At 50.6% G+C, this 12,563-nt stretch overlaps 1 protein-coding gene across 7 annotated transcripts in view; it reads left to right on the top strand.

The window, feature by feature from the left end:
- The first annotated feature begins 1,367 nt into the window (after nucleotides 1–1,367).
- The window catches only part of ACACA (acetyl-CoA carboxylase alpha), a 104,621-nt gene continuing 93,425 nt past the window's right edge, over nucleotides 1,368–12,563 (top strand). For 5 of the 7 annotated variants that reach the window (XM_039720826.1, XM_039720824.1, XM_039720825.1 and 2 more), the window contains exons 1-2: nucleotides 7,835–7,881; nucleotides 8,547–8,799. In XM_039720826.1, the coding sequence (XP_039576760.1) occupies nucleotides 8,573–8,799 (227 nt within the window). In that variant the 5' untranslated portion in view covers nucleotides 7,835–7,881; nucleotides 8,547–8,572. Of the gene's footprint in view, nucleotides 1,485–4,994; nucleotides 5,103–7,834; nucleotides 7,882–8,546; nucleotides 8,800–12,563 lie in introns of those variants that run through there. The other 2 variants (XM_039720827.1, XM_039720828.1) reach the window with 2 other exon arrangements.

Below are 12,563 nucleotides of genomic sequence, written 5' to 3'. Positions count from 1 at the left end.
ATATTCCATCTAACCCTGCCCCTGGCAGCCTGAAGCCATTCCTCCCTGTCCACCTCTGCTCCTTGTCTGAACTATTTACCAGCAAGATTAAAAATGCTGGCAACGGTTTCCTTTTCCTTCTGCATGTTAAAAATTATGGGAAAAAAATTTAGAATTTGGGAGAGGCAAAGTGTGGAATGTCAATTAAATATTTATTGCTTCTGCTAACAGGTTTTTCCTGCATCTGGGAATTGGGACTCTGGGTGGTTAATGGAAGGAATCAGCATGTGGGAATCTTCTCAGTAGCTGGTTCCTGCTCTTCCCAGGAAAGGCAAGGTAAAAGTGCTGCAGCTTTCCCTGGACTTCAGATATTTCAGTGCTGAGGGTCTTCCTGTTAAGACTCTGGCAGGGAAGTGGAAAAAATATCAGGTAAAAGTGCTGCAGCTTTCTGTGGACTTCAGATATTTCAGTGCTGAGGGTCTGTTAAAGACTCTGGCAGGGAAATAAAAACAATATTCATGAGGAATACTAAAAATCCATGGAGTCCTACAGGTTTTTGAACCAGTATTTTAGTGACACGACGTCTCCTGGCTGACCTGAGCTGAAGCCACAGACCCCTGGTGGCTCCTGGGGGGAGCAGTGACAGAAAAGTCCTTTTTTCTGAAGTCTGCTGCAGTGGTTTCCAGCTCAGCACAGCCCTGAAGGTGCTCCGTGGGACATGTGAAACAGCTCCAAAGGGTCTCAGCTCAGCTCCCAGCCCCTTTGTCCCTCCAGCTGCACTCAGGAAGATCTAGGTGGATACTCTGCAATGAATTCAGTGCTCACACGCTGCTACTCGGAGGTTTTAGCGGGTGAGGTCACTTTCATTTGCTATTTGAAATTATTTGCTGTTAATTTCCGCTCCCCTGCAGCCCAGTGCAGGAGTGCAGGCAGAGCCCCGGGTGAAACACAGAAGTTTTGGGGCAGTTCTGCCCAGCAAACGCAGAGGGCACACACAGAGGGATCGGGGGAGCATTACCAGGCCTCTCCCTGCTCTCGGCGGGATTTCTCGGCGCTGTTGGGTGGAGTTTTCGTGGCGTTTTCTGCCTCGGACACACGGTGGCGATGGAAATCACCTTTTCCTGCAGAGCTTCGGAGTGCTCGGTAACCACACGTGTGTCCCCGAGCAGGGAAGGATGAAATATTTCTGTTCAATCCCAAATAAACGCTGACATTTCAACGGGCCGAGGCTGCAGAGAATCCAGAATGCTTTCTCACAAGCATTGCTATTATTTAAATTACGGTGTTTATGTTTAAAACAAGAGCCAGTGGAGCCTCGAGGGCTGGTGTTTGGCTTTAGGAGTGATGTGACCTTTCTCTCTGTTCCTTGGCTGCCAGGACACGAGCGGTGCCAGGCTGGCAGTGTCCCCGACCCCTCACCCGGGCTGATCTGTCCTGTGTTTGCCCTGGGGGTGTCATCAGAGCCTGGTCAGGAGAGGTGGAACCAGCACTTGGCGTCACCAGAGGTAAAAACATTTCCCCTGTGTGTTTGGGAGTTTATTAACTCAGGCTAAACTTCCTTCTTTTGAGAGAGCAGAGTGGCATGAGTTCACAGAGCACATGCTTGGAAGTCGTGGAATGAGAGTAAATAAGTGTGTCCAGTTTTGGAGCAGCACAGGGAAAGGGTGGCAGGTGCATTTGCCACCCCTCCTCCAGAGCAGAATGTGGTCATGATTCAAACATTTAAAAGAAAACCATTGGAAAGTGTGTCTGAACCCTGTGAAACAAGTAAAACACAGATTATTCCTGCCCAGACTTGAATCCCAGGATCATCATGTTGGAAAAGAGCTCCCAGATGGAGTCCAGCCTGGCTTGTCACCCAGCCCAGAGCTCTGAGTGCCACATCCAGGCATTCCTGGGACAGCTCAGGGATGGGGACTGCACCACTGTCACTGGTTCAATGTCATGGAATCTCCTGGGTTGGAAGGGGCCCACAAGGATCAGCCTCACTTCCTCCAGCTGATCATCCCACGTGCCCTCAGCCTCTCCTCACATGCCTTCCCCTCCACACCCTTCACACCTTCATAGCCAAAAAAGCTCCAAATCCCCGCTGGATTTTTAAGGTTCATGTCTTTAACTTGCTCTTTCCACGTGCCCATGCCTGTGTGTGCCCTTGAATGGAGGAGCTGCTGCAGGATCTCAGGGAGTGAAGCAATCCCTGCCCCAGCAGTGTTTGGACAGGGTTTGCAGCGGATGGATGCGCTGGGCTGGGCGCACAGGCAGAGTGCAGGTGCAGGTTTTAGCAGGCCTGCAGCAGCAGCCAGGATGAACTCAGCACCTGTTGTAATCTCCTGGTTTGGTAAGTTCTGTATGTGGTTATTATCAGTGATTTGGGACCAGCCCCTCAGCAAGCCAAGCACTCCCCCTCACTTGTGCAGCACTTGGGATTTAGCCCTGGAGAGGATTAACCAACACCAAGCCCTTCTCTTTAGCTCCTCCATGAAATCCTCCCTGAGAGGAGGATTCTTCATGTGAAAGACACATCTATAGCTGTGTGCTTATGTCTACAGAGGTATAAATAAAAGTGTCCATGCCCAGATTTTCCAGCTTTAGTCCAAGTGGATGTGAGAATATGGCCTGTTCCCCCAGTAATTTTATTAACTCCAAAGCCCCAAATTGCATTTTCTGGGTATTTCCTGCCTGCAGTGGGCAGCCATCCCACCAGGTGCAGTTTCCTGCAGTCTCACACCTTCTAACCACCACCTTGGTGGAAATCATCTGTATTTGGGAGCAGTGGATCCCACTTCTGTGCAGATCCTTGGGCACCTGCAGCAGGATCAGCCTGCACAGTCACCAGATCCAGCAGCACTGGCATTTAAACTTGTGCTACTCATTCCATTTCAATTTCAGCAACCCTGTAGCAGCACAGACTTCAAATAAAACACAATATGTGAAACGAAGGAAGAGGGGGGAGCTCTTTAAACCATTGTCAGCGGGCAGAACCAGCAGCTGAAGGTCAGAGACGGGCAGGAGAGGCGCTGGCAGTGCCTGGCCCTGCCTGGCCGTGTCCTCAGCACCTGTTATCAGCGCTGGCCTCCTGCCTGTGCCAAGGCAGGGACAGGACAGTGTCCCCAGCCACGCGGGCACCTCGTGCACACGCACCGCCAGCTCCGCTGCTCCCACACCCACGGGGGTCACCAGAGGAAAAACACAAATGAAGGAAAAACTGCTTTGCTGTGCAGGTGATGTCCCGTCCCTGCTGCAGGAGGGTCACGGCAGAGCACGCTGCAGTGTGCACTCAGGACACTGCACACCCTGCCCGGCTCTGCTCCCGCACAGCACCACCTGCACAGCAAAGCTCTTCCTCGTGCTCAGGTGCACCTTCGTGTGCGTCAGTTCCTGCCTGGTTTCCCTTGTGCTGTTGCTGGGCGCCACCGAGAGGAACCCGGTCCAGCTTGGCCCCCCGCCATGGACACCGACGGGCACTGGCGAGGGCCCTTCGGTCACCTCGTGTCGAGGCTGAGCAGGCCCAGCCCTCTCGGCCTTCCCTCCCAGGAGCGATGCTCCCGCTGTCCCGGCTGTCCCCGCTGTCCCGGGGGTCCCGGGGATCCCGGGGATCCCAGGGGTCCCGGCTGTCCCGGGGTCGCGGCGGTCCCGGGGGCCGCGGGTTCGAGCCCGGGCGCGGCCCCGCCCGGCGCTCAGGCCACGCGCATCGCGCCGGGCCGAGCTGAGCCGGGACGCGCGGGGGTCTCCCGGGCCGGAGCCGCCCCTGCCCGCCCCAGGAGCCGCCGCCCGGTTCCCCCCGGTGCCACGCGCTCCGCCCGGGCCATTCCGGGCGGCCCTGAGCCGCTCCCGTCGCTCGCGTGGCCTGGCCGGTGCCCCGTACCCTGAAACGAACAGCACGTGGGCGGCGGAGCGTCCGGCACCGAGCGCCCCGGGGCTGGGCCCGGGCATCCCTGCTCCATCGGTGCTGCTGAGCCCGGGGAGTTTGGGGATCCTGGGGACCCGCCGAGGAGCGTCCCTGCTCCATCCCATCCTGCTGCTGTTCCCAGAGAGTTTGGGGATCGTGCGGAACAGTTTGGGTCTGGTTCTGCTCAGGAGCATCCCTGCTCCATCCATCCTGCTGCTGTGCCCCGCGAGTTTCGGGATGCAGGGGAGCAGTTTGGGTCTGGTTCTGCTCAGGGGCTGAGAGCAGCCCTGAGATGCTCAAAACCAGCGAAGTTTTAAAAGCAGATTGGCAAACCAAACCAAATTGTTGTGCTTGCCCTTCCGTTCTAAATATTCTTGAAGAAGTTTAAGATGAGAAGGAGTACTGCGTTGGAAAGTATCTGAAGCGTGAGTGGAGTCTGTTCCAGTTTAGCAGGCAGGAAATATTCAGCAAAGTGTTTAAGTGATGCCAAAATCTCTCCAAGACAGTGGGATTCAGACAGTCTCGAGTGTTTTAGCAAACCGGGATAGCTGTAAATACAGGCTCTTGTTTTGGTCTCTAGAGGTTTAGGCTGGATAATGGGAACCAGTTCTTCCCTGGAGGCTGCTGGCACTGCCCAGGCTCCCCAGGGCACGGCCCCGAGGCTGCCAGAGCTCCAGGGATGCTCAGGGTGGGATTTTGGGGTGTTGTGCAGGGCTGGATGATCCCTGTTGGTCCCTTCCAACTCAGGATGCTCCACAATTCTGTCATTCTGCATCCACAGGTGGAAAGCTCTAGGTAGTTGTTCCTCTCCTAACATCCAGCCTAACCCTGTGCTGGCCCAGCTCCAGCTGTCCCTCGGGGTCACAGGGAGCAGAAATCGGAGCTGCAGCCCCTGGTGAGTCCCCTCGGGCTCCTGCAGCTGAACAAACCCTCAGCTCTCCTCTGAGGCCCTGCAGCCCCTTCCCCGTGCCCTGTCCCTCCTTTGGGCACTCTCCATCCGCTGTGGGGGCTGTGAGGAGCCTTCCTGCAGCAGCTCTGGCCCTTTGGCTGTGTTTGGGGATGAGGCAATGCCCAATGATTAACCAGGAGGCAGGCTCAGGTGGGGCAGGCTCAGGTGGGGCTGGCGTTAAAACAGCGTGGCCAGGGAGCCCCGAGGCTCTTCAGAGCTGGGACCCTCTGCTGCAGGAGCCTCCTTCTCTCCCGAGCTGGAACTGCCCCCCCAGCCCTGGTACAGGTGAGCACGCTGCTGCTTTTTACTCTCTTTTAATTTGGTTTTACCCTTCCTGCTCCCTTGTTTTCTGTGTTTCTCCAGGTGAGAGCACAAATTAATTTTGTCACTTTTAAAGTGATTCACGTTGATCAGCGATGCCCCAGCTCTAATCAGGAGGCATTTGAACACAACCAGTTTTAGTAATTTCCTTTTCATATGCCATACCAACGTGGTAGAAGTGTTACTCTGACTCTTTGAAAGAGCCCACTGAAATGCTGATGTTCTCTTCAGCTGTGGACTTATCTTCGGAATGGGATGGTTTAGAGAAAAATGGGAAACTTTAATTCCCACCAAGTTTCATGCCTGGGTATATTTTTACAGCATTAAAAGTGATTTTAAAGTGAAGCTGATATAAAACTTCTAAAGTATGGTATCCTTACAAGTGCATTTCAGGGTCGAGCCAAGGATGTGACTGATGGTAGCCGCAGAGCTGTGGAGGAGCTGTGCCTCAGGCAGACAGGAACAGGCACTTTCTGGGTTTGGGTTGCAGAGTTTTCACTGCTGGTGGCAGGATTTGGCTGTTAAATGCCCGGACACCTGCTGGGAGCTGATTTCCCTGGGAGCAGGGAGCACAGCAGGCTGGGTCTGGGCACATCTGGGTGTGCTCTGCATCTGAGCAGGCTCAGCGCTGTCACCTGGCCCTGCATCCCCCCAGCACTGAGCTCTCCGTCTTCATCCTTCCACACACTGCAGCTTTCCCTCAGTCTCTGCAGAGGTTACCTGTTGGGCAGGCTGCTAGGAGGGAGGGTAGGGGCTGTGCACAGCTGAGGATCTGGATAATTTTGGGTTTAGGGTCTAGTTCAGCATTATTGAGACAACACTACATGTGCAGTGGTTTGTGGCACACAAGTTTGTCTTGGTGCTCAGCTGAATTCCAGGTGCTTGTGTAAAAATGGAACTGTGACAGTTGTTTTCAGAAAGCCAATACGATGTGCAGAAATGCATAAATACACTCCTTTATTTACAAATGTAGCATTCCCCTTTATTTGTATATATGTAACACACCTCTGTGTTTGTATAGATACCTCTGTATGTGTATAGATGAGTATATTTGTGAAATATACCTCTATATGTGTACAGCTAATGTAAGTGTATTTTTGTGTATGTCATACACCTCTATATTTATATGTAATTCACTCTAGAGTTGTATATATCTAAAGTTTACCTTTATATTTCTATGAAATATACAACGTACAGCGCACAGCCTTGTGCACTTCACTCACAGCACTGAAATCCAGAGGCTTTGCTGAGGAGATCTCTGGGAAAGTCCCTGTGTAATTTAGCCTCAGACAATGCTGAAATTAATTTAAATATGAACGAGGACTCTCGGTGTGCTGAGAACAAGCCAAGCTTATCACTGCAGCACAAGGCTGATTGCACAACCCCAGCGGAACTGCTGGCTGTGGGACTGGCTCCCAGGCCTTGGAAGTGCCTTGGGAAACGGACCTGGGTGGGTTTCATGGAGAACAACTGGGTTTTTGGGAGCTGAACGGGACAAACAAGGTGTTGGAGTGAAGTTGTGTGAGCGTGGCAGTGCCTGGCCTTGGGTGGATGGTTTCTGATGGAATATTTGAGTGAAACGCCTCCCTTCCTGTTCCTCTGCTTCTAAAAAAACCCCAAATCCTTGAAACTTGCTTATTAATGTATTAGTTATTGAAATTAGGGAAGGTTTTCTTCAATGAAGTGGGGTTGAAGTTAGTTTGGCTGCATCCCAGCCTCTTTGGCGCTGCTGGTTGTGCCAACAGTAAATCTGTCTGGATAAAAAACTTAGGAGAGATCTGGTGCCAGGACAAATATCCACATAAATACTGTCTGCATCTCTGTAGGCACAAACAAAATTGGATTTGTGCTGTCTGAGCACCTCAGCTAAAGGAGTCTTCCCTGCATGGTTTTGTTTGCACATCACAGGTGGACAGGGAAACTTCCTGGTCATGCTTCCGCTTCTTCTCATCCCTACCCTCAAAAAAGATTTTTTAAAATGCTTTTAATGTCCATGTCAGACAGATATTTGTGGCTTTTCAGGCATAAAATGGTTAATGATGCCTCTGCTAAATGAAGTGCCTGTGGCCACAGGGCAAGTGGAGTTTGTGGGAGGAGTGATGTCAACACAGGATTTCATCTAAATAATTCACTCAAGTACATTCATGGCAAAAGTGCATGAGCCAGTTGGATGAGTTCTTAGCTCTCAGTCTCTTTCCTGATGGAAAGCAGGACTGTGGTGTTCAGGGATTGCTCTGGCTATTAATGCTTGTCTGGGCCCTCGTTAAGGGCCCATCGTGTCCCATTGCTGTGACACCACGGGCCACGTTTTCCTGCTGCATCCTTGGGCATAACGGGCTGTAATTAGCAGGGCTGATGAGGCATTCCCGCCTTGGGATTCAGCTGGAATGAGCCAGCAGGTGCAGAAGGTGACAGAAGAGGTTTGGTGGTGCTGGCACAGCCCGTTGTTCTGGCGGGTGGGACGGGCTGGTCTCTCAGAAGCTTCCAGAAGGATGGAGCAGCAGGAGGTGCCACGGCTGGACTTGGGCACTGCAGGTTTAGCTCCTGGGTTCATCTGTGCCTGCAGCAAGCCAGCCAGCCTGAGGCGTGCCTGTGGCGTTTTTTGGAATGGTTTTGATGGTGTAAACAGGAAAACACACATGGAATATGCTTCATCATAGCCCTAATGTTTACTTCCTAATTCTTTTCTTTTCCAGTTCGTTTTGGAAGTGGCTCACTGCTCAGATTGCACGGCTATCAAGAGGTTAGTGCACTCCTCATTTCCTAATGATGTGTTTGCAGCTGGGTGTAGTTGTCATATAAGTGCAGCAAAGGCAGAGCAGGGCTATCAAATGTTTAATCCCCATCCCACCTTTGTGCTGTGGGGTGTTCTTTGTTTTGCTTTCTCAACTGAAATTATTCTTTTGACTTTTAAGAAAATGCTTTCATTCCCTGCTGGAGTACTGGAACAGGCCCATCCCTGGAAGTGTGCAAGGCCAGGAGCAGCCTGGGCTGGTGGAAGGCATCCCTGCCCATAACAGGAGGGCAGATGAGATGAGATGAGATTCAAGGTCCCTTCCAACCCAAACCAGTCAGGGATTCTCTGATCCTCTGAATTTTGATACTCGGAGTCCCCTGCCTTTGTCTATAGGTTCTGGGTCTGCTATGAGGGGTTATTTTGGTGGGTTTTTTTTCCTTTAGGTGACTCCTGCAGCTTTGTGTGAGGTGGGAGGTTTTGCAGCTTGTGAATCTCAGAGTCCTGTGCAAGCAGGGAAGTCAGTGCTTGGAGCAGAACTATTTTCGATCCCAGACTCAGAGTTCAGCTCTGCCCTTTTAACACTGCACTTCCCATCAGTGGACCTTGCCTTGCCCTGCAGGGTTGGATATTCACCTCAGGTTTGGTTTTGTCCTTTCTTTTGCCCCTGGCAGTGCTGAGAGGCCAGTTTGGGGGAGCCATGGAGGAGCCTTCTGAAGCCAGCAAGGGCGCGGACGCGAGCGCTCACTCGCGCTTCATCATCGGCTCCGTGTCCGAGGACAACTCGGAGGATGAGACCAGCTCCTTGGTGAAGCTGGACCTGCTGGAGGAGAAGGAGAGGTCTCTGTCCCCTGCCTCTGTCTGCTCTGACTCCCTCTCAGACCTGGGGCTTCCCAACGCTCAGGATGGCCCGGCCAGCCATATGAGGTATGGATCAATAGTTAAATCACAGTTCTTCGTTAAATAAAATAGTTAATGAAAGTTCTCCAGTCTTTTTACCCTGTCAGTTCCAAAGATATTCCAAAGGTTCAGCTTTATACCTGTGTTTGGCTTCAAGTGTTGCTCTGGCATTCTGTTTCTAAACGACCTCTTGTATGTTTATCTGTATCAAACCCTTTGGTTTTTCCTTTGCTTTTAGTGCCTAAATTCCTTAAGCACCTTGCCTGTCTTGTCCTTTCAGAAAATGGAAGTGTCTTCACTGAGATATTTCAAGATTTCACTTGTGTGTTGTTTTTCTGTTTTGTTGAAAGCAAGAACAATATTTGCTGTTTTGTCTTTGCATGGGATTTGCTGCTTTCGGTGTAGCCAGAGAATTGGCTGTGGGTGAGATCAGTGGCTCCATACTGGAATTTTTTTTGTTAGGATAGGGAAAATTGTGCTGGTTGTAGTAAAGACTGAGTCCTGCAGTGTGGTGATAAACCAAGATTTAACGTGGTTGCTGCTGCCTGAGCTCAGGGTTGGTCTCAGGGCTGCCCCACACCTGATTCTCTGTGACTGAGCCATGAGCTGGGCTTTTGGGATCATGGTGATGGTGTTTCCTTGTCCAAAGTTCCCTTTATTTTCAAGTGTTGCTGATTTGCATTCCAGTAGAGGGATGTGCCTGTGGGATTGTCCCTGTTGCACTGGGCACTTCTCATGTACAGATCAGTCTCTCAGTGCCTGATTTCAAGTGTTGCTGATTTGCATTCCAGTAGAGGGATGTGCCTGTGGGATTGTCTCTGTTGCTCTCTGAGCACTTCTCATGTACAGATCAGACTCTCAGTGCCTGGGCAGTCTGGCTTCACTCTCCCATGTATCCTTCATTTATCTGATATTCCAGGTCTGCTCTTTCTGCCCATGTATCCTTCATTTATCTGATATTCCAGGTCTGCTCTTTCTGCCCATGTATCCTTCATTTATCTGATATTCCAGGTCTGCTCTTTCTGCCCATGTATCCTTCATTTATCTGATATTCCAGGAGGTCTGCTCTTTCTGCCTGTGCCTTCCCATTCCAGGAGCACCCAGGACAGTGTGGATCCCACTCCATTTTTACTGGACAATGCCTCACTGCCTTTGCTTTGCTGCTTTTGAAGGATTGCTTGATTCCAGCAAGGCTTCCCTGACCAGTGCTAGATATTTACACAACCAGCCAATCCCTGCTCTTGTGTTTTACTGGTTTCTTTGCTTGTGCAGGCTGAGGAATTGTAATATCTCCTTTTTTTTTGGAGTTTCCCTTCCCAGTTCAGGGAGAAGCCTCTGGGAGCACACAGTCCCAAGCCCCCAGGCTGGGGCAGAGGGAGCACATTGCTCTGTGCCTGACAGAGCTGTCCTGGTCAGGCTGCTGGGCATGTTCAGCCAGCTGGCACCTGCACAACTGATGCAAAACATTAAAGCAAATTTACAGAGGGTTGCCTTTGCAGAGCCTGCCAGTTGCAATGGTTTGGCAGCACAAAAGGTAATTTTGGAGCAGGAAACTGTAACTATATACAGCTTAGGAACAGAAGAAATTGGATGAGCACCTAACCACAAGTGTGTAAATGGAAATATCAGTGCAAGAAACTTGTGGGACAGTGTCTGGCCCCAGAGTGCAATAGGTGTGCAACCTTGGGCACCTCTGTTGTAACCTGCTTACTTTGGCAGTCCCTTTGGGGAGCACTTGACTTTTGAGTTAAATTGGAGAGAAATGCCAATTCAAATAAAAAAGTTACAGCGTTGTGGGCTGTTTTTCTAAGATAAACTCAGCTGAGTTGAAATACTTTTCAGGGTGGTCATCCCTTTCATCAGGAGATTTCTAAATCATGTTTACAGATGGAGAAACTGAGACAAAGACAACAGCAAAGACAAGTTCAGCAACTTGCCTGGAGTCACTCCTGGCAGTCAGTTAATGGAACAGAGGTGCTCTTGCTTCCAGCTTCCTTTTGGTGCTCCACACTTTGTCAGGTGATACAGGAAAATTCACAGGCAGCTTGACACGAGGTGCAGGTCCAAGGGAGCATATCTTTTGGAAGAAGTTGCCAAAAACCTTTCCATTCATGGGTGATTTTCCCACAGGACTAAAAGAGAGATCTCTTTTGGGGTGAGGGGCTTTGCTGCAGAGCAGCCCTCAGGGAAGAAGGATGATTTAAACACAGGATTTACTCAGCTGCCAAGGGGTCTGTGAGGGCAGGTTTGTGTGACCTTATTGATCTTGTGGAGTGTTTATGCTGTTGCTAAAGGCACTCCTGCTGGGACAGGTTGTGCACTCTGGGCTCTCCTGCCCCTGGAGATCATGGAGACCTTCAGGTGTGCCAGCTGGCTGCTGCTCTGGAGGGTTAAAAATGAACTTTAAATTGCTGTGTGGATCATCAGTGCCCAAAAATTGGTGTGTGGGGACAGTAACCACCCAGAGTGAGTGTTCAGAGGGTCTCTGTTGCATTTTGCACCTTTCAATAATAAATCCAAGCCTGCCATTTGTTTTTCCTTTTTTCTGCCTGTGTTGTCTCGAGTTCAGAAGTTTCCATCAGCATTTCCAACCAGTCCTGCTGGGATACAGTTTTCCTTGGAGTGACCTGTTATGGAGTTGCTGTGCTCCTTTCTGAAGTTTTAGTGGCAAATTAAGTAAATTGCTGTAAAAATGCCACTTGGAAAGTACTTTGGGCCCATGTGTTTTGTTTAATAAATTGTTGTTGATTATTGCTAAATTTAATGTCTAGCTTCTGAGACGGTGTCTTGTATCAAATTCTTGTTTAAAATAGAACAAAACCTGGATGTCTTCTGGTGTTTGTACATCAGGGCTCTGGTTTCATAAGCAGTGACATGGGTGCCCAGAGTCACCTGACAGTCCACTTGTATCAGCTGAAAGCCAAATTTTTGGATGGAGTTCAGCTTTACCTCATATGAAGCCCACAGAGTTTAGCTCCTTGTTCCTAACACTGGTTGGACTTTTCAGTGTCTCAATAAATTATGGAGATGCTTAAGCAGAACTAATCATCTGCTAAAGGAAATTTGGACAAATGCCTCAATTTTAGCCTGGGCAGCAGTGGTTGAACGTGCCCAGCCTGGCACTGGGACAAGGTGCCTGCTTAGAGTGACTGCACAGAGCCCTGAACGTAATGAAAGATCCTTTTGAGCCTCTTCTGAATCAAAAAAATTTCTTTTCAGCCCAGCAGGTTGTGGCTGGAGGCTGCACTGAGGAGCATTGATGCTGAGGAGCTGTTGGTGCTGCTGTGGTTTTGGCCCAGCTGTGGGCAGGGAGGCACAAATGTGCTGTGGGGAAAATCCTTGCTGTTCCAGGCTGTCTGCAGGCTCCTGATCCCCCTCTGGCACTGCCTGTGCTGTTGGTGGTGCTGGAGGTCTGTGTGGGGTGATTTGTGAGGAAGGAACACCTTCCTGTATCCCAGCTTGGCTGTGGATGCTTCCAGGGACAGCCCCAGCTTCTCTGAGCAGCCTGTGCCAAGCCCTCCACACCCTCACAGGGAGGAATTTCTGCTTAATTTCTAATCTGAACCTGCCCTCCTTCAGCTTAAGGCCATGAACTTCATCCACCTGGAGTGAAAAGTTGACTTCCTCCTCTCTCTGTTGAAAGAAAAGGAGGTGGTTTGGCCTCGTGGCTGTGCCTGCTTGTACTGATAAGGTGGGAATTACACGTGGGAATTGCAGCTCCTTCCTTCCCTGACAGCTGCTCTGCTCCCTGAACAAACACACTGTGTAGCTCTGCCTCTCAGAAGTTGTAT

The sequence above is a fragment of the Passer montanus genome, unplaced genomic scaffold (genome assembly GCF_014805655.1).
Source record: "Passer montanus isolate IOZ18808 unplaced genomic scaffold, ASM1480565v1 scaffold44, whole genome shotgun sequence".
NCBI lineage: Eukaryota > Metazoa > Chordata > Aves > Passeriformes > Passeridae > Passer > Passer montanus.
Note: the sequence above shows the minus strand (reverse complement) of the source record. Positions and strands in the feature narration are given on the sequence as shown.